Genomic DNA, 24,583 nt, shown 5'->3' with positions numbered 1-24,583 from the left:
TGGATGTTTCCCACGGTGGGGGGACTCAGGTGTCAGTCTGTGCCCTAGAACCCAGCCTGGGGCCCTGGCCTGAGCACGGATCTGCAACAGCAGCTAGAAAAACCCAGGTCCAGAGAGGGTAGGAGCCTGACAAAGTTCAGACAGCAAGGGGCAGATCTGGGGCCAGCACCCAGGGTCTTGCCCTCTGGCTGCAGTACATTCCTCTCTTGGAGACCCAGTTCAAATGCCCCCTCCTTCAGGAAGCCTTCCCAACCACCCCAGCCCAAAGAGCCCTTGGTCTGCTCCCAGCCTTCCTCTGCCTTCCAGCCTTTGAAGTCTTCTCTCACTGCCGGGTCTTGTAGGTGGGCACTGGGCCGAGGCACGGCCACACGAGAGTGCCCCCTCACAGCCCTAGTGTGGACGGAGGGGCGAGGCCCTTACAAAGTCGTGGTCTCATCTCCATCAGCAGCCAACAGTTTGGGGGCCAACTGTTGGAGGGGGTGAGTTGAGCAGGTGGGCACGCTCAGGGCAGCAGGGTCCTAAGGCCCAGCTGGTCTCCCGGCCCCACCTCACCCGCAGGTCCAGGGCCCAGCTAGGCCCTCTCCCCTCTGGTAGACTGGACCCATGATCTCTTTGCCCCCAGCCCTGGGCCCCTCTCCCCAGGCTCACTCCAGCTGTGTGAGGTCTCAGCCCCAGGCTCCTAGGGCTGTGGCAGGAGGGGTGGGAGCACAGCATGTAGCAGGTCAGAGAGGAGTTCCCCAGGGCAGGGGCCACCTCCCAACCTACGCCCTCCATCCCTTCCCCAGGCAGTCCCTCAGAGGCCCAGCCCCTCCCATGCTTGAGAGCTACACTGTGGGAAACAGCAGGACCAGGAGCCAACCCGAAAGGCCTCAAAGCAGCCATGAGAAAGGATGAGACATCCGCGTGGATCGACTTGGAAACGGGTGGGTGGCACGTGATCAAGTGAGAAAAAGCAATTTGCCTAACGGTATGTATAGTAGGATCGGCTCTCCGTCAGCACCGTCTCTAGGTGCTTACGTGAGCAGGCATGCAGGTGTGCATATCTGCAAAGAATCATGGCTGGAAAGACAGCACCGTTGACCCTGTTTCTTTCCAATTTAGAACCAGAGAAGAAGGAAACATTTTTACCTTATCATCTCTGTTTTTTTGGTAATTTTTAAAAATTTAGTAGAAGGAAAAAATACCAGTATTCAATCTTACTCTAAACCCACTGCCCAGGGCTGTCCAGACTCCGGCCCATCCCCCAGCTCCATCCAGGCACTTGTCACCATCCTTCCCCTCCTCTCTTGGCCTTTGAGGCCCCTCTCTGCCTGCCCCTCCCTCCCAGCACCCAGGCCCCACAGCCTCCAGCCCTGTCAAGCCCCGGCTTGGGCCCCGGCAGCTCATGGCCCAGCCACCTCCACAGGGACCTCCATCCCACTCCCCCCATCCCCACCCTCAGCAGTAGCCAACTTCACACACTTCTGCACTCAGCTTTCCCTGTGGGCTGTGTGGGGATTCTGGAATCCCAGCCGCATCTACCCCTTCGCCAGGATCTTGTAAGTTCCCCCCAGCAGGTAGCCTGCCTCGTTGGCCAGATGGGAGCCCTTCAGATGTCTCCCCGCGGGGCAGGCCGGGCCTGCTCCTCAGACTCGGAGGAAGGGCCTGAAAGTTCACCCCACAACCACCTTGGGCCATCTGCAAGTGCATATGGGAGGCAGGGCAGGAATCCGGCCCCAACTTCCCTGGGAACCAGAATGGAGAAGGCGAAAGCAGGGCAGAACTCTCTGGAACGTCCTCCCACACTCCCAGCACCCTTGGGCTTGGGAGTGAGTGAGGGGTGATTGCTAACTCCCAAGAAACCATCCCTTCCTCTCCTCTCACAGAATCACTCACCTCAGAGTGGTGTCTGGGGCTCTGACCCACTGCAGCCTGAGCTTGCATAGCTACATCAGCCACCCCCTCAGCAGGACCTGGGCAGCTAGGGGCGAGTCTGAGACACTGGATGCTTCCCTCTCCTGGAGGAGATGGGTGGATGGGTGGAGCTGTGGAGGGATCTGTGGGTGAGTGGGTGGATGGATGGGTAGTTGGGTGGGTCAATAAGCTGATGGATGGATGAGTGGGTGGGTGAGTGGCTGGATGGATAGATGGATGAGTGGGTGGATGGATGGATGGATGGGTGCGTGGGTGGGTGGATGTGTGGGTGGCTGGCTGGCTGGCTGGCTGGCTGGGTGGATGGATGGGACAGAGAGTGGCTAAGCAGGTAAATCAATGGATGGGCTAGTTGCAGACCAGCTCAGGAGTAACTACCTCTCGAAGGAATTTTCTAAATCTTTGAAATGAAATGTGAGGCCCTGGCACCCCCCAGAGGATAGAGTCTCTAACTACCCATCTCCCCTTAAGCCCTGGGCACCAACAGTCCTGAGAACCACAGGCACGGACCTGGAGAAAGTTAGGGGTTCCGGCAAACAAAAAACCTGGGGCCCAGTGCTGGCTCTTCCCCTAACTTACTCTGGCATCTTGGGAATGTTCGGTCTTCTGCAGCTCAATTTTCTCATCTGGAAAATGGAGCTAATCCAACCGGATGCCTGTGCTGCTATGAGATTTAACTAAATTATGTGTGTAAAGTGTCTGAGATGGTCATCTGGCACAGGTCAGGTGCTCACGGAATGTGATTTCTTTCCCGGGGCAGCCCAAGGGCACACATGCACACACACATGAACATGCACACACATGTGGGCACACACGCATACACACTCCTCCAGCCCACTAGGGAAGAGGGATGGAGAGTGAGACCCTAGGCCAGACCAGACCAGGAGAGGCAGATGGGGACACATTTATTCTCCAGGCGTTCCATGCTCTGGCAGGACTGGCCCAGCCTGGGGGGCCAGGGGCTCAGGGAAAAGGGACTCAGACAAGGGCCCTAGGGCCTCCTGGGGCTCAGCCTCCTGGGCCTGGGCCAGCTGGGCTGTGTGCTCAAAGGCAGCCTGCAGCAGGTGGGAGGCGAGGCAGGTGGTCCATGTGACAAGATAGGCCAGGTGCCAGGAGGTGAGCACTGTCGTGCTCTCCACCCACCAGTACAGACGCTTCAGCAGGGCCAGGAGCTCCAGCACCACGCAGTTCTCCAGCAGCGCCTGGAAGGGGCAAGCAGACTGGCAGGTGGTCACCAGGAGCTCACACAGCTGCACTGCCTGGCTGCCGGACCCAGCCCAGCCCTGGCCATGCCCAGTGCCCCAAGCTGGCCCTCAGCAGCCCAGCCCACACCCCACCCACCCACCTTGCTGGACAGCCAGCCCAGGCTACAGCGGTGGGCCTTCCAGCACAACTTCCAGGTCAGCAGCAGCAGCAACAAGACCACCAGCATCAGGCTGTGTAGACATGACAGAAGCAGGTCCATCCAGGTGGCCACAGACAGGCCCAGCCACTCCCAGGCGCCTAGCCGCTTCAGGGCCAGGCTAAAGGCCCGGGCACAGCCAAGCATGCCTGCCCACACCAGCCTGGGTGCCCGCAGCACCAGCTGCACAGGAACCTCCATCAGTGCCAGCCCAGCCCGGAGAACCCGGGCCATGGGGCAGGCTGTGAGCACCGGGGTGGGTGGGTAGGCCTGCTGGCCACAGGACCCCTGGGCCTCCTGGGCCAGCCCCGACAGCCAGTGGTTGAAGAGGACGATCTTGAGGAGCAAGAAATTATAGAGGTGGGCCCGGTTCTGCACCAGCTGCAGGAGAAGGAGAAGCAGTCACCACCCATGGTCACTCACTGGGGGCTGGAACCCCATCTGCTCCAAGTTTTATTAGAGGTGGGAGACTGCCAGCCCACCTTGGGCCAGGGCCTCCCCCTCTCAAGGCCTCTGTTTCTCCACGCACAAGAATGATCTTTATCTGTCCACTTCTCTTTTTTTTTCTTTTTTTGGTGAGGAAGATTGCCCCTGAGCTAATATCTGTTGCCAATCTTCCTCTTTTTACTGAGGAAGATTGTCCCTGAGCTAACATCTGTGCCAGTCTCCCTCTATTTTGTATGTGGGGTGCAGCCACAGCATGGCTTGATGAGCGGTGCTAGGTCTGCACCTGGGATCCAAACCCACAAACCCCACACTGCCGAAGCAGAGTGCACGAACTTAACCACCGGGCCGACCCTATCTGCCCACTTCTAAGTACTCCATTATCAGAAGGGAACTTTAGAAAGTGTTTCATGTTATATTTGGTTTTCTTTCCTTTGATTTAAATGATTGCTTATAATGCTCCAGACTGAAGGAGGTAGATTTATTATTATTGTTATCATTGTTGTTATTATTATATAAGGAATGACCATCCCCTCAATGCTCTAATCCTGCGAGATTTAAACCCAGATCAGTTTCTTCTTGTGAACGCTTGGGCCTCCCTGCACATCGGTTGCCTCTCGGTGTCATGAGGGCACCTGGGGGCGAAGGGCAGTGCCATTAGGGGCAGAGAGATGTGAGGCATGGGGGCTGGTGACGGTGTTAATAACTGGCCCGCTGAGAGGGGTGAAGATAGCCAGATTTCCGTCCTGGGTGACAGTGTGGGTATGACGTCTCCCACCCACCAGGAGGAAGAGAGGCGCTGGGTGGGGAAAGAGTCTGTAAGCGAGAAAGCTTCACCTGAGTCCTGGAGTTGAATGGCCCCTCCTCACAGCCCTAATGCCCCAGCCCCTGAGTAACGCCCGCCCACCCATCTGGACCCCACGTGCCCCTGTCCACAGGACCACCTGGAGCCCTAAGGGACGGTGTGAGAGGCAGCCATCTGGGGGTTGGCTATGTGCCCCACCATGGGCGGGATCAGCAGAGCCGAGGGGGTAGGGCTATGCTGGGAAAGGAAGGGACCCCAGGGGTCCAGCTAGGAGAGGAAGTAGGTGGGAGGCAGGAAACAGGAGCTGGCCTCCAGCTCACAGTGTTGAGACCAGCAAGGAGAGAAACCTACTATATCCCACACAATCCCAGGAGAGGAAACAGAGGCTCAGAGAGGTGGAGTGACTTGCCCAAAGTCACACACCTAAACAGTGGCACAGCCAACATTCAAATCCAATTGTCTGTCTCTTTCTACTGCACCATGTGATCTCCCTTCCTAGGCCACAGTCCCGACCCAGGGGACCCTTTTCTGATGACTCAGCCCTCTGAGGAGTTGTGATTTGGAGATGTGGCCCTGGTCAGCTGTACTTGTTTGACAAAGACGGCTGGGAAGAGCCATGCTTAACCCCCAGGAATGACCCTCTATAGAGAAAATTCCGGCACTGTGGCTTGGGGGCGGGGCTTCGGGGAGCCAGCAGATCGCTCCAGGGGACAGGCAGTCACCTAGTTCCACGGTCAACAGGGTCCAGCAGGTCTGAGGCAGCTGTGAAGGGCCAGGCGTGTGGCCCCTACCCCTCCGCCCTCACCCCCACTCACCAGCACACAGAGCTTCGCCAGCAGCCGCAGAATCCCCCAGAGGCTGGATCTGACCGGGGGGACGACCTCCATGTCTGCCCTCCTCCCGCTCCTCCAGCTGGGAGAGGCAGGGTGACCTCACAGACACCGCAGGGTGGGGGCCAAGTCACCGTGGGGACCCAGTTGCCACAAGAGATCCCCCTTCAGCTGCCTCCCGCCCCGGAGAAAGTCCTCGGGGCCTGCAGGAGGCCACTGAAGCAGCAATGCGCACCATTCCCCATCATTCCAAACCCCAACGGATCGGATGGAAGGCCTGGGAAATAGAAGTCTCTCCCCCAGGGCCGCAGGTGACGAAATGTTGACAGGCAGACAGAAGCCCAGACGTAAGCACCCCCATTCATTCTTCCCGCATTTTGCTAAGGTTGGTCCCAGTCACAAGGCAGAGAAATGAGATTGCGACCTTTATTCTCAGGTCTCAGAGACGTCTCGGCGGGTTCTGAGGCCAGGCTAGCACCGTGAAGGGGAGAGAAGATGTGCCGACATAAGGGTCTCGGAGGGTCGCGGAGAGGGGCATGTGCTGAGGGAAGGGGGGCCATTTGCTGAGAAAGCCCCCTCGGGGCCACAAGAGGCTAGAGGAGGCCACAGGCTTCCCGGAGCATCTTGGATTGGTGGCCGGAACCTCGGGTTAGTGCCAAAGAATTAGAATTCTGGGAGAATGGGGAATCTTGAGCATTGCTTTCCTGTCTGGGTGCCGGCAGATGGCCCCAGGGGGTGCAGGACGAGGCCCTGGGGTCTTTCAGAAATCGTAAAAAATTTGCCCTCTGGCAGACAGGGTGCTGTGAGCGGAGGGCACCTCTGCGCAGATTACAGCAGGGCGTGCTGCCCCAGCCCTTTCACATGCACACAGCGTGATTTCAGTCCTCACTCGCAGCTCAGCCAGGCAGGCTTGTGCAGGATACAACCTGCCCAACCATACAGGGCAGCCTGTCACAATGAGTCCCTGGAATGTCAACGATGACTTTTGCCCAGGGCAGTCCTGTTCACCCATTCATTTCCTCCCTTGGGGCAACAGCTGGAGGGTGGAGTGTGCAAAGTCCCTCCACTCTGTCCTCTGCCCTGTCCCTCCCCTACCCATCCTCTGTTTCTCCAACACTGTGGCACTGAGAGGTCACAGGGACTTCAGAAAGGCCTCCTTGAGCTAAGTTTTGAAGGATGGGTAGGAGTTTTCCAGAGAAGAAAGTGTGCCGGAAGGTCCAGGCAGACGCAACAGCACGATTCGAACAATTCCGTATTACTAGAGCATAAAGCAGAATGTAGGAGGAGAACAAGGGAGGTGGTGAGGTTGGCAAGGGCCACCTGGGCCACAGAATATTCTTCTAAAGGACAGAAGCCATTGAAGAGCTGAGGCTACAAGGCAAGTGGAGATGGCTAGGGGTTTAGGACGGCCCCTCCAGCTGCATGAGGAGGTAAACTTGCAGGAGAAGGGGACTGGGGGGGACCAGGCAGGAACCCGCAACAGCAACCCTCCAGGCACGAGACGACGGGAGCTGGGACGAGCGCTGTGGCGCTGGGAATGGAGAGAAGCAGACGGATGCCAGGAACATGCGGAAGGTGGAACTGACAGGGTTCCCCTGTCAAGAACAATGGAAGGTCCAAGACCGTACCCTGCTTGCACGCTAACCAGTTAGCCTGGCAGAGTTCCTCAGATGCCAGGAGAAGGCTCAAGACTCCTGGGTCAGAGATGAAGGACAATTTACTACTCACAGCACTAGCAGTGAACTAAAGTATAAGCATTTTGCATTGGTTCCTTGAGTCCCGAATCCCACGGCGCGATGTGAAAAGGGCCAGATGACACCTGCACGTGGAGTAAGCGTGTTACAGAAGAGACACTCTGAGCTCAGGGGACCCACATCTTTTATAATGGGCAGTAAGCAAGCCAGAGGGAGACACTATATATTCCAAGCTGCATCAATACACAGACATCCTGGAAAAGATCAACCAGAACACAGAGCAATCGATTCGTGTGCAGAAACACGAGAGACCCATGGAGAACTGTCTCCGAACAGAGGATTGAGTAGCAAGAGAGGTCAAGCAAGGCGGGGGTCAGGGATGCCCCTCAGAAGGCCCGCATGAAGGGCAGATGGTGGTGCTGCTGCCCACCCAGGTGGGAGCTGGAATCACGGAGACCTCACTCTGCCCCACTGCCCCCAGTGTGGCCCCCAGGGTGCCTCTCAAGTCCCATTAAAAGGTCAGGTTCAGCTCCACTCAGCTGTCCCACACCCCTGCCAGAGCCTTCATCTTGGTCCTCGAGCTAGATTTCAGCAAGGCCTCTCTGTGGCTCTGTAGCTGCCCAAACCACAGGAGGGGAGGGACACCGAGGGGCCACAAGGCTGGAAATCTAGTGACAGAGGTCGGAGGCCCCCCCTGGAGTGTGAAACCAGCTCAGGAGCTCCCCTAACCTAGCTGGGGGAACAGCAGCCCCAGCCATGCAGTCCCACGAGCCAGAAAACCCAGAGTCACTGCCGTCACCTTCCTTCCTCATCTTCATGCCAAGCCACCTCTGAAGGCCAGGACCATCAGTCCTGTCCACTACTGTGTCCCATGCCTAAACAGTGTTGGGTTCATAGTAGGAGCTCCATAAGTAGTTGTTGAATTCATAAACCAGTGAATAAACAAGTAACAGCCTCGGAGGTCCCTACCTGCCAGGCTGGACGTGAGGGCAGCAGGGGCTGCTGCAGAAGGCAGCCCCAAGTGGGATCCTCCAGCAGGGAGTCCCCACCCCCCTCTCTTTCCTACTCAACACCTCGGTTCAAGGCCATCGGAGCACCCTCGTTCTGTATGGCCTTGGGCAACACCTCAAGGGGAACAGGAAGAACCAGGTGAGATAACCCAGTTATCGGCGGCCGCTGCCTTGCCGCACGCCAGAGGACGCCATTCCCGTGTCCCTGCCCAGCTGCGTGGAGACTCCCCTCCCCTGCCCAGGACGGAGGGCGCCAGGAGAGAGGGAAGCCCCCTCTTCCCCCAGCCCCGGCGCCCAAGGGCTCTCAGGTGCGCTCCCCTGCGGCTGCAGGACGGCACGCGGCCGCGCGGGGGCGCCAGAGACCAGGGGCGCGGGCCCGGCGCACCTGCGCGAGTCCGTGGAAAGTTTTCGGCGGCTTATTTGTCCCTTCACGGCCCGCAAGGCCAGTTTCCCTGTGACAACAATATGCGTCATCCCCAGGAGCTCGCCCGGGGCAGGTCCGGTCATGCCTGGGTTGCTGGAAGCGAAACTACCGAGAAATCATCAGGACTCATACTCTCCCTCTTTCTTCCATGTTCCAATGTTAAAACGACTTTATTCCAAATCTTCATTCACTTTTCTCCCAGAAGGACACAAAAATGATAAACATGCCTTCGTACTTATTGGAACTTGAATTTTTTTTCTTTCTAAAGATGACTATCGAAGCCACTTCGATGCAAACATAACGATTAAAAACCGAGGAAAGCCTGAGGGACCCATCCTGGTTCAGGGAGAAGATTCTGGAGTCGAGCAGACTTGGGTGTGAACTGACCTCTGCTGCTTAATTACAAGTCTACGCTCCCGCCTCAAGCTTCCTTATCTGTAAAACTGGGATATACCTTGTCAAACCTGCCAGGTGAGGCTGCAGGCAGTCAACGAAATAGGATCTGTGAAGGGCCCCAGCCAATGCGTCGGGGCTGGTGCGCAAGTGAAGTCAGCGTCTGGTGGTAGAAAAAGAACTCAAGAACTTTTAACAACAAAATAAGCTACAAGTTGGACAAAATTGCTTTAAAAATATATGCAAATTTGTAAAAAGAAATCACCCTCAGGGTGCACCAAAATTGTATGAATCCATAAACCCATATGTGGAAATATTCATTTCAACCAAACTACTTTCAGGCAATTCATGTGGCGTCCCAGACTAGATTTTTAAATTCCAAAAGAACACTGCCAAATATAAATAAGGGTCATTGCTGCCTTAAAACTAATTCATTTTTTTTTAACATGAAAATGCTTTAAAAGTGTTCTTTAGAAGGATATAAACTTGTCAAACCATCCGTTTGTTCAAAAACATTATTCACTCCCAAAATAAAAGTTCGTATAAATGGACAAAAACATATAAATGTCAGCAACAGATTGCAAAGTCACAGCTGTGAGACACAAAAATCATCCACATATGAGAAAACAGCAACGGGAAATATCATTTTCATCAACTCATTTATTGATCAATTTGTTCAGAACCAACATGTTTAGTGCACTTGTTTTCTGCCAGCTCACCAAACCTTTCTCTGGAATGTTCTCCCACCCACCACAGACCCATCCCACCAGTCCCTGTCTCTGTACTTGCTCTTTTCTCTGCCCGGCCTCTTGAGTCCTAAAGAAAATGTTCCTCAGTCCGCGGAAGGATATTGACACTGTGTCAGCATCTTGGCTTTGTGAATAATGCTGCAGTGAACATGGGGGTGCATATATCTCTTCAAGATCCTGATTTCAATTCCTCTGGATATATACTCAGCAGTGTGATGGCTGGATCATATGGTAGTTCTATTTTTAATTTTCTGAGGAACCTCCATACTGTTTTTCAAGTGGCTGCACCTATTTACATTCCTACAAGTGAGATAGAGAGAGATAGATACACACACACACACACACACACACACAAACACAATGGGCTATTATTCAAACTTTGAAAAGAAGAAAGCCTGACAACATGGATGGAGCTACAGGACGTTAGGCTAAGTGAAATAAGCAAGATACAGACGGAAAAATGCTGCATGATTTCACTTTTATGTGGAATCTAAAAAAGACAAATTCATAGAAACAGTAGAACGGCGGTTACCAGAGGCTAGGGTTGGAGGAAATGCAGTGCTGTTGGTCAAAGGGTACAAAGTTTCAGTTCGACAAGATAAATAAGTTCTAGAGATCAGTATGGTGAAGATAGCTAAGAACACCGTATTGTGTACCCCAAATTTGCCAGGAGAGTAGATTTTATTACGTCTTCTCAACACACAGACAAACGGTAACTAAGGAGAGGTGATGCATATGTTCCATAGCAGGATTGTGGTGGCTGTTTCACAGTGTGTACATGTGTCAAAACATCAAGTTTTGTACACTTTAAATGTATACAATATTTAATAAGAGAAGAAAAAGTTTCTCAGTGCCCCCTCACCTGACCATTTCAACCATGTTGTTGAAAGAAGTCCTGAGCCTCCTCATCAGCCCCACCAGCCTCGGCCGTGCAGCCTCTGCCTCCTCTTCCCCACCGCGCTGCCCTGGCCCCAATCGCTGACAAACTCCTTATAGACAGATCTGCTGGAGAGAGCCCATGGGGAAAGCCAAAAGGCAGTCCCAGCCTGGGAGAGATGTCTGCAACCCATGAAACTGTCCGAGGATCAGTATCCAGAACACAGAGATTATCTCAGGAACGCCTACAAATAAAAGATAAATAAGGTAAGATCAAGAGACTCAACAGAACACATAGGCAACGGCAATTCACAGGACAGGCGGGAAACCCAAAGAGCAACAAACTTATGAAAAGATGTTCAACTTCATTAGTAATCGAGGGAAATGCAAATTAAAACCACAGTGAGATACTATCTCATACTCGTGTGCAAAAACAAAAAGGTCTGCCAAGGCACCACCCGTCGAGGCAACCAGAGCTTGAGACGGTCCCACACCCTGAGCCAGCAGTCCCATGTTGGTCTTTGGATCCTGAGAGCCACCCACGGTAAGAAATGGGTTGTACAAAGCCTCCCGTGACACACACGTGAAACAGAAACAGGAAGTCAAAATGATAATTACCCTTCCTACGTGCAATGTACTCTTTTTATTGTCTATTCATCCTATTTCACAACTGACTGAATTGTTTTCACTACCCCCTAGTGAGTTGCAAACCCCAGCCTGGAAAGCACTCCTTCGAGAAGCATCCACTTGTGAACAAAAAAATATGTGCGGGGCTATTTGTGGCAGCATTTTTTCCATCCATAGGGAAACAGAAAAATGAACTGGGTGTATCTGTCCGAGGGATGACTAAAATGAATGAGATCTGTACATGTTGACGTAGAAAGATTTCGAAAACATAGTGTTAAATGAAAAAGGAAAGTTACAGAGTAATAGCTATAAAATGATAAGGTTTATATAAATTTCTTCAAATCATTAAGCAATATTATCTGTTGTACTGGACACACATGGAGTCAAAATATAAAAACGAGACCTAGAAGGTCTGCACCCATTCATGGTGGGAGCTGGTTCCCTGGGGCCGCAGATGGAGGAGGGAAGAAGTCAGAAGGAATGTCAGCTTCATCTGTAATGCTTTCTGCTTTTTCTACTTTCAAATATTCTGAAGCAACAACAACAAAATGCTAACATTTGCTCATTCTGGGTGGTGCATACCTGAAGGTCAAGAGCAAGCCAGTGAAGCAAAGACCTGAGGGGAGAGTGATCCAGGCCCCAAAACAGCAGTGCAAAGGCCCTGAGGTCACTGTGGCATGTTCTGGGCACAGCAGGGGCCAGGCTGGCAGAGAGAGGAGCAGAGAGGTTAGGGATGAGGTTGGGAAGAAATTTGGATTTTAGGTTTAAGCAGGGGAGTACCTCATCAAATTTACACTGTAAAAACGTCTTTCTGGTTGGACATATTTTGTTAACTAGGAAATCGAGTGATGAACAAATACATGGTAGTTGTACTAATATCCTCTTTTGTGTGTGTTTGAAATTTTCCATAAAAGCTTTTAAAGTAATAATTAATACTACCTCTGGCTCCTGTGAGGAAAATAGACTGTGGGTGGGGGCAACGGGGGAGGCAGGGACACCAGTGAGAAGGCTGCCACCGGGGTCTGGGCAAGCGGAGAGGGTGGATGGGACCAGAGTAGGAGGGGTGGAGGGGGGAGGCCGCAGGACTCACCAAATGGCTTGGGCTGAGCCCTTGGGTGCCCAGGCCCGGGCATCTGCTGAGATGGGAGGTAGGGAATGAAAGCTGGCTTAGGGCATGCTGCCAGCGAGAGGCCTATGGCCTCCAAGGGGAGATGTCAGGGGCGCGAGTGCAGAGTTCAGGGGAGAGACAGGGCTAGGAGTGATCCATTTAGGAATCCCGGCATACAAACAGCACTCAAAACCGCAGGACTGGATGAGATCACCTAGGAAGTGGGTGTGGATAGAGAAGAGCAGAGGGCCCAGGACTGAGCCCAGGGCTCTCCCACGTTTACAGGGGAAGGAGAGGAGGAGGAGGCAGTGAGGAGCTCAGAAGGAGCAGCTGCTGGGTTGGGAAGAAACCAGAAGGAAGAGAAGTTGCTCCCTTGTCCCCCAAACCTCACAACCCATCAACCCCCAGGCAGCCCCTCGTGGCAGCCCCAGCTGCTCGGGCTCCAGCTCTCACCTGAACAATTACAACAGCCTCAGAACCCGCGGGTGCCCATCCACTCTCCACGCTGCCTTCTGGAGCCATCTTTGCAAAAGGCAGATCTGAGGCTGGAGCTCCACGCGGCTCCTTCAGGGTTGGAAACCAGGCTCACAGCCTGGTGACCTCACTCCCAGTGGCCTGGGTGCTGCCCACACCAGCCGCCAGGCCTGCGGACGCTCGTGCCCATTGGACACAGACACACAGGTGTGTGCACACACAGAGGAGCAGGCACTGTAGCTTGCACCAGCAGCCATTCCCCTCCCCCGCCCTCCCAGAGGCCACACTGACTTCCCACACCCCAGCCTGGAAGTGCCAGGCTTTCCCGGCCAAAGGGCTTCTGGAAGAATATCCTCCATCCGCAAAGCAGAGAGAGAGGCCAGGAGACAAGGCCCGTCTCCAGCCTGCCTTGGGGCCTGGTATGCGCGGACACACAAACGCCTGAGGTGCTGCCACCATCTTGTGACTGCAAGGAGCTCACAGAGCAAACGCACAGCGTGGCAAACTAGAGAATGGAGCCAGGGTCCTTGGCAAAATCAGGGGGCTGCTGGGCCAGTAGGCTTCTTGCAAGAAGAAAGAGCAGGGGCTGGCCCTGTGGCCGAGTGGTTAAGTTCGTGCGCTCCGCTTCGGTGGCCCAGGGTTTCGCCAGTTAGGATCCTGGGCGTGGACCTAGCACTGCTCATCAAGCCATGCTGAGGCAACGTCCTACATGCCACGACTAGAAGGACCCACGACTAAAATATACAACTATGTACTGGGGGGATTTGGGGAGAAAAAGCAGGAAAAAAGAAGAAGAAGAAAGAGCAAACCCCTACTCTGTAAACCACCCCGGGCTGGGTTTCTGACACCTGCTTTTGGAAGCATCCCAAGAACCCCCACATCCTCACACACGTGCACACCCCCCTCACACGCCTGGCCCCCCGAAAGTCACGCCTTCCCCCAGAATTCATGCCCATTGGCATCACCAAGTCTTGGCCTGGCGTGCCCTCCCCTCGGCCATTTTCTCTGGCCGCGGGATGACTCTTGCCTCTCCTTCTCGGCCACCCGCTGCCCTTGGTCTTTGGCTTGTACACCTGCGAGAGTGGACATTCGTTTTGAAACACGAACTTCTGCCTTTAATGCCCCTCGTCACCCCCAAACTATTTCCTGTTACCCAACCCGTCCCCCTACTTTGGCAGCAGCTGGACTGGGTGGTGTCCACTGCCCCAGGGGAGGGTCATTTTCAGCAAAAGACACAGAAAAGGCTTTCGGGTTCCAAAAGCTTAGGATTTGAAAGAACTGAAGGATTAGAAGAAACAAAAAAACACGATGAGTCAGAGAAAGGCCTCCCGCCACAAGACCAGAGCAGGTTCCTGGGCTCCGAGCAGTGGGAATGGAGTGGGCTCTGGGTAGAGAAGTCAGTGGGGCCTGGGTTGGAGCCTGGGAGGAGCAGAGAAACCTCCAGAGACCACCAGCCCCCACGGTGTCCCCCATGGCAAGTCTTGTCCTCCTTCAAGGCCCAGGAGCCATCGCCATGGAGCCACGTTGGTGCCCACACACTGTGCACCTCCTGGTCAGTCACCACTGAGGGGCTGTGAGGGCCCCCGGGACCTCCCCAGGGCCTCTCCTGGAGCCCCCCAAGCCACCTTCTGATGGTCCAACCGGACTGCCTTTACTGGGGCCATCCATCTTAGTGGAAGGATCACTCCCCATAATCACATGTCCCAACATTGCCAAAATTAAATATAGTGGGGCCATTTTAAAACAGAGTCGGAGCTGCCCTTCCAGAGAAACTGCTCTGCTGTCTTGAACCTTGGACTGGGCCAAACCTTTGGACGGGGCCAAAACAGCAATTGTTTTACAAGTAATTGTTTGAGAAGTCAGCGGGAGAACGGACTCCCCTATCACAAAGGCTGAGGATTGCAGACTATCTGAAGACAGAATCGATAGTCGATCAATGTTTAGCCAAGACCGGCTCTCTGCCTCCAACTCCAACTGACATTCTTTGTACAACAACCTCCCTCCTTGGCCTTTAAAAGCCTGACTTTTACTCCCTGGCGGACACTGTTTTGGTTTCTACCTGAGTCTAGGCTCCGGAACTGCAGTTCTGTGATCCCAAATCAACACTGTGCCTCTTAAACTGGTTTCTGTTTTCACAAGTTGACAACATCATAGTGCCCACCCACTACCCCCACCCTAGACAAACAAGGGATCTGGGGTGGCGGGGGGTAGCTAGAAAAGCCCCGTACAAGGGTACTGAGGAGGCAGTGATCGGAGCGTGAACAAAAGACACCCCTCCCCCACTGCCCCCACCAGTCGGGGGGCGGCTATTTCTGACTCATCTCTGTGACTCCAGTGCCCCGCCCAGGGCCAGGTAAATAGTAGGTGCACAAAAAATATTTATTGGCCTGAACAGAATATGAGGCTGAAGAGATGGGGCCAACACTGTCTCCCTCCGTGCCCAGCCTCCCCCGCCCCACTCACCTTCCACTGATGACTCAGGGGTGAGCATGCGACCCAGTCTGGCCAATAGAATGAAGCAGAAGTCACGGAGTGGGGCTTCCAACAAAGGTTTTGTGAAGGAATAGACTCAGCGGGCCTAGCTTTTTGCCATTTCCCCTTCACCCTCTCAGGAGGTGTAGCAGCCATGAGGATGTGACAGACATGAGGACAAAGGCCTCCATGCAGAAGGTGGCCAAGAGGGAAGATGACAAGAGCCTGGGTCCCTGGTGGCATAACTGAGCCCCAGCCCACACGGCGCAGTCTCAGCTTCCTTTATTAGACCTGTAAATCTCCTCCCCGCCTGTCGGGTGTCACACTGTGGCAGCTGCGTGTTGCTGTGGTGCTGAAAGCTATGCCACCAGGATTTCAAACACCAGCAGGGTGATTCATGGTGGACAGGCTTCAGCTGAGCTTCCAGACTAAGACAGACGAGGCAGAAGGACCTGGCCACCACTTCCGAAAAAATGGCCGCGAAAACCCTATGAATAGCAGCAGAGCCTTGTCTGACACAGTGCTGGAAGGCGAGAGGATAGCACAAAAAGACCGGGCAGGGTTCCGCTCTGCCAGACACAGGGGCGCTAAGAGTTGGAATCCACTAGACAGCACTAACAACAAAATCTCCCTCTGCTGAAGCCACTGCTATGCAGGTGTTCTGTTATTTGCCCCTGAACACAACAGGTTTAAAACACGTTCCCCATACACCTTTGGACTAAGACAGATTTGGTTTTGGATCTTGGCTGGTAACAGCTGAAATCTGGGTTTCCTCTACTATCTCCACTCCCCAAAAACTGCTCTTGCCAGGGTCACTGTATTAAGCGAGGGAAATGATAATAGCTATTATAACAAACCCTGAAATCTCAGTGGCTCAACACAACGCAAGTTTATTTCTGTTCTTGTTAAAGTCCAGTGCAGGTTGGTGGGGCAGGCACTGCTCCACACAATCATTTCAGGTCCCAGATTCCTTCGTCTTGTAGCTCCACTCTCTGGGGGCTTGGAGCCCACTCCATAGAGGATCATATAAGAAGTGTTTATGGTCCAGATCTGGAAATGGAGCACTTTACCCCCACCCACATTCTACTGGCCAGAATTCAGCCACGTGGCCACACCCACATGCAAGGGAGGCTGGGACTTGTAGTCCAACTTCAGAAGAAGAGGCCAACTTGGCAAGTGGTGTACACTGGCAGGGTCTACCTTGGCCACCAAGGACCTCCACGTCCCTATATCCAGTGCTCACTTCTTAAGCCTCACTTTACACCAGCTCTCAGCAACATTGGGCAATGTCGGCCATCCCCCATCTTTTTGAAACACTGTTTTTGGCATCCTTACTAACTTTCTCTGAGTTTTCTCCAACACTCCTAGACGCTCCTCTCCCACCCTGAGCTTTCTTGTCTTCCTCTTCTCTCCCTGCACAATCTCACTTTACCAGCTGCCTCGATTACTGTCGCTTATACTCATGACCCCCAATCTGTCTCCAGCCTGATCCCCCTCCTGAGCACAAGACTCCTGGACATCCTCACGTAGCTATCTCAAACTCAACATCCCCACTGTGATATCCTCTTCGCCCCAAACCTGCTCCTCCTCCTGGACTTCCCCTGCTGTGAATGGCACCACCATCAACCCAACGACTCAAGCAGAAACCTGGCACGGCTCCTGACATCTTGCTTCCCCCTGCCACGGGCTCAGTCATCGAGCCCCGCTGCTTCTACTGCCTAAACCTCTCAGAACTTCATCCACTCCCATGCGCAGCCATGACCTCCACCCAAGTTCAAGCTACCATCACCTCCTGCCTGGACGTCAACAGCCTCTGAAGCTCTGCCTGCCCTAACTGATTCCCTACAAGGCTTCTCTAGGCTAGTGCTTCTGAAACTTGAGCTGCATACAAACCACCTGGAGAGTCAGTTAAAGTGCAGATTTCTGGGCCCCACTCCCACCGCACCCCCCAGCAATCTAATTCTGATTCACTAGGTCTGGGGTGGGGCTCAAGAATTTGCATTTCTAACAAGCTCCTCTAAGGGCTTCCCCTGGAGCAACCCAAGCAAACGACGCGGACGCAGGTGCTGCCAGGAGGCCACGAGCCACGGATGGTTAAGCGATTAAAACAAAATAAATTTAAAACGCAATTCCTCAGTAGCACTCGCCACATTCCAAGTGCTCAGCAGCCGGGACGGCAGAAAGTTCTACTGGACAGCGTTGCCTAGGTCTTGATGAGTGTTCTAAAAGTGAAGGCTGATTCTAGGTCCCTCTCTTGCCCCGTAGGAACTCTGACGCTCGCAGTGCCTCAGAGCCCTCGCTTTTAGGAAGCATGAAGGACGCCGGGAGCCGGGAGGAGGCAGACATGCTCCTAAACCTGCAGACAGTGAAACCATGTCGGAAAAGTGGGCGATCTTCTGGGGCAGGAGGAGGGCCTAGAACTTTGAGCTCATTGGCTGGTGGTGGAGGGCGGCTGCCAGTGCTTTCCTCTGATTGGGTACTTTCTCTCGCGGAAAGCCAATCCTGGAGGGCGGCGGGGGCGGGGCCAGGCTCGCCGCACAGGCCCCGCTGAGAGTTCCTGCGCCCACCCAGCTGGTGAGTTCTGACCCCTACCCGGTTAGAGACCCTTCTGCCCTGGAAGCCCGCTCACCGCGGCCGGGGGCGGGTAGGTGGGGGCAGGTCCTGCCTCCCCCGCAAGGGACACCGCTACCCCCAGCCCTGAACCGCACGTGTCCAGTCTCACCCTCCCTGTGCTCAGTGTTCCCTCCTGTGAAATGGGATTGCGCCGGTGGCCGGGAGAGGCCGCGTCCTGACAGCCTCCTCTGCTGTGCATGATGGGTGGCGGGTGGGGATTGAGGTGGGCCTCAGGACACGGAGGCCGTGTCCCCACAGGAGGATGGCCCAGGAGGAGGGCGGAAGCCTCAGCGAGGCGCGTGCGCGGGTCGGGGCCTTGCACGGCATCACCGACCTGGCCCAGAAGCTCCTCTTCTATGACCGCTGGGCTCTGGACTATGACCAGGTAAACCGGGCCAGGTCCTCACCTGCACCCCCCTCCCCTCATCCTGCCTCGTCTCCTATCTACAAAGCGGGAATAGTCAGCCTTGCATCCCAGGGTGGCTTGTGAGAATGAAGTGAGACTCACCCTGCAGTCCTGTCCCCGCGGAATGGCCCCTCTTCTGCCCACCCACAGTGGCCCTACTCTCTGGCCGTCCCCATCTCTCCAGATTGGCAGCCGCTGGAGATCAGGAGCCAAGACCTCCCCACCTGGGACTGCAGCCCAGGCACAGGGGCTGCCTGGATGAGGTGCCATTGAGTGCTCTTTCTGAACTTAGTTGCCTTGTGGAGCAGAGAAAGCCCCAGCAGTAGCTGGGGGCTGACTATCCAGTCCTGGCACCTTGGCAGAGGAAAGCACCTCATGCCTGGGTCTCCTCTCCCGTAGTCTCAGCAAAGCCTGGGCCCCAAGCACACAAACACAGCTTGGTCTGGCTGACTCTGAGACCACCCACACAAATGTCCCCCAAACATGGGCCCCTGGTGGCAGTTGGCTCAGCACTCTGTCCCCAGGATGTGGCCGCCCTGCAGTACCGTGCCCCCCGCCTCGCAGTGGACTGCCTCATGCAAGCCCTTCCGGGCCCGCCCCATGCTGCCCTGATCCTGGATGTAGCCTGTGGCACTGGCCTGGTGGCTGCAGAGGTGAGGCCATCGTGAATCCCCTGCCCTCTCTTCAGCCCCCAGCTTGCTCACATTTCCTGCAACCCTTGCCCCCAGAACTCTGCCTCCCCCCTCAGACTCACTGATTCCAAACACTTGGGCTACATCCCCTGTGGGGTCCACTGCCCTCCGCCAGGTGCAGGGACCCAGCTGGGAGGTGGTGGGTGTGAACTGTAACAGTGCTCCCACCCCAGCTGCAGGCTCGGGGCTTCCTCCAGTTGCATGGGGTGGATGGGAGCCCAGCGATGCTGGAGCAGGCCCGGGCCCGTGGCCTCTACCAGCACCTCAGCCTCTGCACCCTGGGTCAGGAGCCTCTGCCCAGCTCTGAAGGTACTTGCCTTCCCACCCTGACACCCCAAGGCCCACCCTCTGACCAAGCCCATCTGACAGAGCCCCTTTCCCTTGCCAAGCCTCCATCCTGCTTGCTGAGCCCTCCACGAGCTCCCTCCCACACTGAGCCCCCGTTCCCTGTCTGAGCTCCCCAGTGCCTCTGAGACCTTCTCTGAGCCCTCTATCCCAGGATCTGACCTCAGCCCAGGACTGGGCCTTACCTGGGCCTTATCTCGCGTGGGATCTGGGTCCTGTAGACACTAGTGGCAGAGCTGGTCCCTGCCCAGGCCCCTCTGTGGGTACCATCCTCCAGAGTAATTTGAGACACGCCACCACACCACATCCGCACGCCCCACACAGGGACCTTCGACGCAGTGCTGATGGTGGGTGCCCTCAGTGACGGCCAGGTGCCCTGCAGTGCGATACCTGAGCTCCTGCGAGTTACCAAGCCAGGTGAGAAGCAGCCCATCGAACCCCACACACGCACCCCTTCCCCTCTCCGCACCCAGAGACACAAGCCTCAGGGCCCCTCAGGCCAGGCAAGGGGCAGGGTCCTGCCCAGGGTCATACAGCCTAAGCTAGCATCCCAGCCACCAGCTGCCAGCCCAGGCTGTCCCTCCCCACCCCTCCCCAGGTGGGCTGGTGTGTCTGACCACCAGGACCAACCCATCCAATCTGCGATACAAGGAGGCACTGGAGGCCACCCTGGACCGGCTGGAGCAGGCCGGGGCCTGGGAACGCGTGGTGGCCTGGCCTGTGGACCAGTGGGAACTGGCCACCTCCGAGCTCGAGCTGGTGCCTAGCACTTCCAACAGTGATGGTTTCATCTCTGGCATCATCTACCTGTACCGAAAGCAGAAGGCAGCCCAGGTTGAGGGAGGGAGGCCCAGTCCCCAGTCCCCGGCTGGCCTCTGACTCTCTGTGTGGCCTCAGCCGGTCCATGCTCAGGCCTCCTCTGCTTCATCTGTAAAGTGGGCCACGGCACCAATCCCGGCCTTCAGGAGAGCGCAGCCTATTAAATGAGTCCCAGGAGGGAAGGCAGGACTCTGGCTCTGTGGATCTCTTGCCCCAGGAAAGAGTGACCTCTGTCTCCAAGAAGGACAGAATGAGAAGAGACAGGACAGAGGGGGCCCCCACCCTGGCCCGTCCCTAAGCCAGGCATGCTAGGGCCACAGATGTGACTTTATGACTCCTCCGAGAGTCCCGGGCCCTCTCACCTCTGACTCACGGACCAGGAACCCAGGTATCTGGGCCTCGGCCAAGCACTTTCACATGTCCGGGGCCCGGTCTCCTTGTCCCCAAAGGGATCAGAACCCCGAGCTCAGGGTGAGGCTTGGAGACTGCCGTGAGCTGGGCGGGTAGAAGGGCTTTGGTGACTGTCAGCATGAACAGGGGCCGTGGGAAGGCTTCCTGGGGGAGGCAGCTCTGAGCTAGAACTACAGGACAAGCAGGATTCAGAGGGGTGGAGAAAGAAAAAAGGGCATTTCAGGCTGAGGGCAGGGACAGCCTGAGCAAATGCCAGGCCGTGGGACCTGGAGGGTGAGCAGACCAGCCTGGTTGCCCAGACAAATCTGGACAACGACAGAGAGGGCAGGTGGCCCATTCCCCAGGGCTGGGTCTCCCTCCTGGGGTCCCCAACACTTCCCCAGGCTCCTGGGTGCACACCGTGTCTCCTGTGTACGGGGTTTGCCCTCCAGCAAGTGAAGGCCTTGAACAAGGTGATTCCAAAGGTCAAGCCGGTTCTAATTTTTCTCAACTCCCCAAAACCGGTTTTTCAAGTGTTGCCATCCTGGCCACAACCAGTGGTCCTCCCCTCACTGACCCCCTGCCCAGGCCTCCAGCCCGGCTCCGCCTAACTCCACAGCTGAAATCAGAAACGATACAGAGTCTTCCTGTGCACAGGTCCCATTTATTGTAGAAAATAATAGCAATTACCGTGATGAATAGATCTTAAATTACAAAACAGAAACCACATAGATGGGAGGGAAAAGCCCCCAGGACTTCCTAGGGTGAGGGCCAGAGAAAGACCGTTCCCCCTGTCCTCCCCAGGCCGGCCGATGACATTGGCAGGGGTGGCGAATCCAGTGGCGGCAGATCCACAGCTGGCCAGTCTCCAGGGGCATGGGGCGGGTGGAGGGTTCTGCAGAGGCTGCGGGGCAGGAGCCGGAGGGTACGGGCAGCCTGTGGTCCCCTCCCCCACCACTACCCAAACCAGTTTGTAGCACCCCTCCCCTCTAAACTTGTCCGTCAACTCCTCTGTGCCCCACCAGCAGGTGGGTAAGCAAGCCGCAGCCATTCTCACGACCACAGGTTTCCAGGGGGCCTTACAGCCCAAGCGCTTGCTGACCCACCCAGAGGATGCAGGCAGAGGGAGTGGGGAAGATCAAAGAAGGGGACAGTGGCCAACATGGTCATGGGCAGGGTACCCACTCAGACGCAGAGCCCAAGCAAAGGCAGCTGAGCTGTCCTGGCCAGCAGGAGCCAGCTCCCTCCTCCACTGCCACACCCTGATGCTCCCGTCCCCTCTCTTGTATCCACAGACCATTCAGAGGTGGGTGGCACTGGAGTCTCTCTCCATCCATCCTTGCTGGTGTAGAGGAGGCCATGGGTATGCGTCCGAGAGGGCCAGCAGGGGCTGAGAGCTGCCGACCAACGGCTCTGTCCACGCTCACTCAGCCCCTGGCAGCCTGCAGCCCGTGGCAGGGCCATCCTGGGGTCACAGGCTGCCCTGAGCTCAGTCCAGGGAGAAACAAAGCCGACAGGGAGAGTTGAGCCGGGGCGCCTTACACGTAGTTGCTGGCTGGGCCGGAGCGGGCGGCTGAGTACTTGGCCGAGTAGGGCTTGTCTGTTCTGGGCGGGCAATTGCAGCAGAGTAGGGCCCCGCCGAGAATCAGCAGGCCGGAGGCGGCCCAGCCGACGTAGAGTGAGGCGCCCATCTCGCGCTTCTGGCCAGAGGCCACCAGTGGGTTGTAGAAGTCACGGATGACATTGTGGGCCGTCCAGGACACGGGCACTATGGACAGCAGGCCAGCCAGCAGGAACACCACGCCCGCCACAATCATGATCTTGGCCTTGGAGCTCTCGTCCTCCACACAGTTGGTGCACTTGCCGCCCACCACGGCCAGCAACACGCCCAGCACGGCCAGGATAATGCAGATGACCATGAGGGCGCGGGCGGCCTGCAGGTCCTGCGGCAGCGCCAGCAGCGAGTCGTACACCTTGCACTGCATCTGGCCCGTGCTCTGCACCACGCAGGACATCCACAGGCCCTCCCAGATGGTCTGCGCCGTCACGATGTTGCTGCCGATGAAGGCCGATACGCGCCACATGGGCAGCGCGCAGCTCAGTATGGCGCCCAGCCAGCCCAGCACGGCCAGGGCGATGCCCATCACCTGCAGCCCCATAGAAGCCATCGCTCAGCGTCTGCAGGGGCCTCGGACCTGGAGGCTGTGGGGATCCGGCTCTGGGGGCTGTAAGAGTCCAAGTGCTGAGGACGGACACTCAGTGTCCACAGGGAGCCCACTCAGGGCGAGTCCAGAGGCAAAGCCAGTCGGAGCAGCCCCCAAGTGCCTGTCCCGAGAGTCAGAAGCCGCCAAGTGTCTTTCCTGAGAAGCAGAAGCACAAGCCCAGCAAGCGTGATCAGACCAGTTCCTTCCGCCGCCCACAGCTACTGGCGCTCTCAAACTGAAGATTGGAGCAGTTATAGGCTCTGCTGAGGGGCGGGGGCAGAGGGAGGGGTTTCAGGCTCTGGGGCCTCCCCCTGACCAGTTTCTCTGGATTCCTGAGCCTGAGCCAACAAAGACAATTTAAGGCCCCAGCCCTGGGCCCCTGAGTCACCACCCCGAGAGCCAGTCTCAGAGGAAACTGCCCTTTCCCGGTGCCCCCAGGCCCATGCTGAGGTCAACCTGGAGACAAGACACTGAGTCACAGCCACCAGCACCTGGGGGCGAGGAATGGGGGGGAGGGCAGCCAGGCCCAGCCACGCCCCAGGGCTCCCTCATTCCAGGCTTGAGTGGGTGGGCAGGGGTGGGGACCCTCAGGGAAAGGGTCTGAGGATGAAGTCCTGGGAAGGTGGAAGAGCAGCCCCACCTTGATTACTGTAGTCATGTCCTACCTCCTTCAGCAGGGGCCTCATCACTACTATTGTGGTTCTCATCATTCATACCTTTGCCTCACCAGCAGTCTTGGCGTTGGCCTGAGGAAGTCCAGTTTTGGGGAACGAGAAGCTGAGGGGCCAGGATTCCTGGGTCCATCACCCACCCTCCCCATCTCTCACCACCACCACCCAGCTTCCCAGCCCTGCCGGAGGAAGGGGCCTTGGAGGTGATGCCTTTGAGGCCAGAGAGAAGGAAGCCTACCCTCCCCCGACCATGGAAGTTTCTGCCAGTTCTAAGCCTGTTTGGCTGGAACTGAGTGGGGGAGGTCACCATGAGCCAGCCATGGGCCCGACCCTGGGACATCAGCCCAGCAAATGGGTGTTTACTCTGTGAAGACACACAAAACAGTTGTCCAATAAAGCCAGGATGGGTGCAAAGTCCCGTGAGACTTTGAAGAGAGAGAGAACTCAGACAGGGTGGGGGTGGGGTGCTGGGGAGGGGACTTGCCAGGGAAGGGGGACTGCACAGCACAACTCCAGGGGGTGCCGTATTCTTGGGTCATGCTGCAGAGGGCAGTGACGACAGAAATCACCATGAATGGGTGGCCCCGGAGTTGTGCAAGGCAGCAGGACTGGGTGAAGGAGGACCTTCTGGGAGAGGGAGCAGCAAGAGCAAAGGCACGGCTGGGGAAATGCCACTGGTTCTGGAAACCTCAAGGAATCCAGTCTGACCAGACACCGGGGAGTGGGGGGGTGGGCCTAGGGAAAGTCCGGAAACCTCTGCTTCAACCACCACCAAGCCCTGGGCTGGGCGCTGGGTGCCAGGCTGAGGTGTCCACACACCTTGGAAAGGTGCCCCTGGGAACAGGATGGAGGTGGAAGTAGGGCAGGGGGTCGAGGATCAGGAAGGGCCCATTTGGGGCAGGGGGCTGAGGGAACCTAGAGGAAGGGGTCACTGTAGGGGGCAGACAGTGGCGGGGGCTCATCCCAGCCAGATCAAGGGGACCCCTCACCCTCCACATGACCCCTGCGTGTCTCTCTCCCCCACCATGTGAGGGGCACGCCTCAGGGGCCAGACTCCAACTCGTCCTTGAGCCCCCAGCATTGTCCAGCACTGCCCCTGACCCCCTGGGGCGGCTGCGTGCCCAATCCTCGTGTGTGGTCCTCGAGCTTCCTGTGGGAGAACCACCAAGCGTGTGTGGTTTGGGTCAAAGCCTCAGCTCACGGCAGGCATTTGAGACAGGTGTG

General features: G+C 56.3%; 3 protein-coding genes and 1 long non-coding RNA gene across 4 annotated transcripts; 1 reads left to right on the top strand and 3 right to left on the bottom strand.

Moving 5' to 3' along the window:
* Nucleotides 1–2,799: 2,799 nt before the first annotated feature.
* TMEM270 (transmembrane protein 270) lies at nt 2,800–5,505 on the bottom strand. Its single transcript, XM_001493736.5, has 3 exons — nt 5,378–5,505; nt 3,257–3,694; nt 2,800–3,113 (listed from the first exon to the last, which is right to left on the bottom strand). Exons 1-3 carry the CDS (start codon nt 5,447–5,449, stop codon nt 2,817–2,819), a joined length of 807 nt encoding a protein of 268 aa, XP_001493786.2. The 5' UTR covers nt 5,450–5,505; the 3' UTR covers nt 2,800–2,816.
* Nucleotides 5,506–5,537: 32 nt separating this feature from the next.
* METTL27 (methyltransferase like 27) lies at nt 5,538–20,280 on the top strand. Its single transcript, XM_001493717.7, is given in 8 exon segments — nt 5,538–5,739; nt 17,485–17,793; nt 18,091–18,217; nt 18,763–18,891; nt 19,104–19,239; nt 19,600–19,692; nt 19,874–19,994; nt 19,996–20,280. Coding segments are annotated over 6 exon segments (816 nt in total). The 5' UTR covers nt 5,538–5,739; nt 17,485–17,793; nt 18,091–18,094; the 3' UTR covers nt 20,210–20,280.
* LOC106781521 (uncharacterized) lies at nt 9,556–13,030 on the bottom strand. The gene is made up of 3 exons (XR_011424286.1): nt 12,727–13,030; nt 11,748–11,868; nt 9,556–10,783 (listed from the first exon to the last, which is right to left on the bottom strand). It is a non-coding gene; the product is annotated as an uncharacterized lncRNA (long non-coding RNA).
* An 848-nt stretch (nt 20,281–21,128) lies between the features above and the next one.
* Nucleotides 21,129–23,615, bottom strand: CLDN4 (claudin 4). Its single transcript, XM_005598688.4, has one exon. It carries the CDS (start codon nt 22,650–22,652, stop codon nt 22,023–22,025), a length of 630 nt encoding a protein of 209 aa, XP_005598745.1. The 5' UTR covers nt 22,653–23,615; the 3' UTR covers nt 21,129–22,022.
* Between the last annotated feature and the right edge of the window lie 968 nt (nt 23,616–24,583).

Source organism: Equus caballus, chromosome 13 (genome assembly GCF_041296265.1).
Source record: "Equus caballus isolate H_3958 breed thoroughbred chromosome 13, TB-T2T, whole genome shotgun sequence".
Taxonomy (NCBI): Eukaryota; Metazoa; Chordata; class Mammalia; order Perissodactyla; family Equidae; genus Equus; species Equus caballus.
This window is presented reverse-complemented; position numbering and strand designations above follow the sequence as displayed.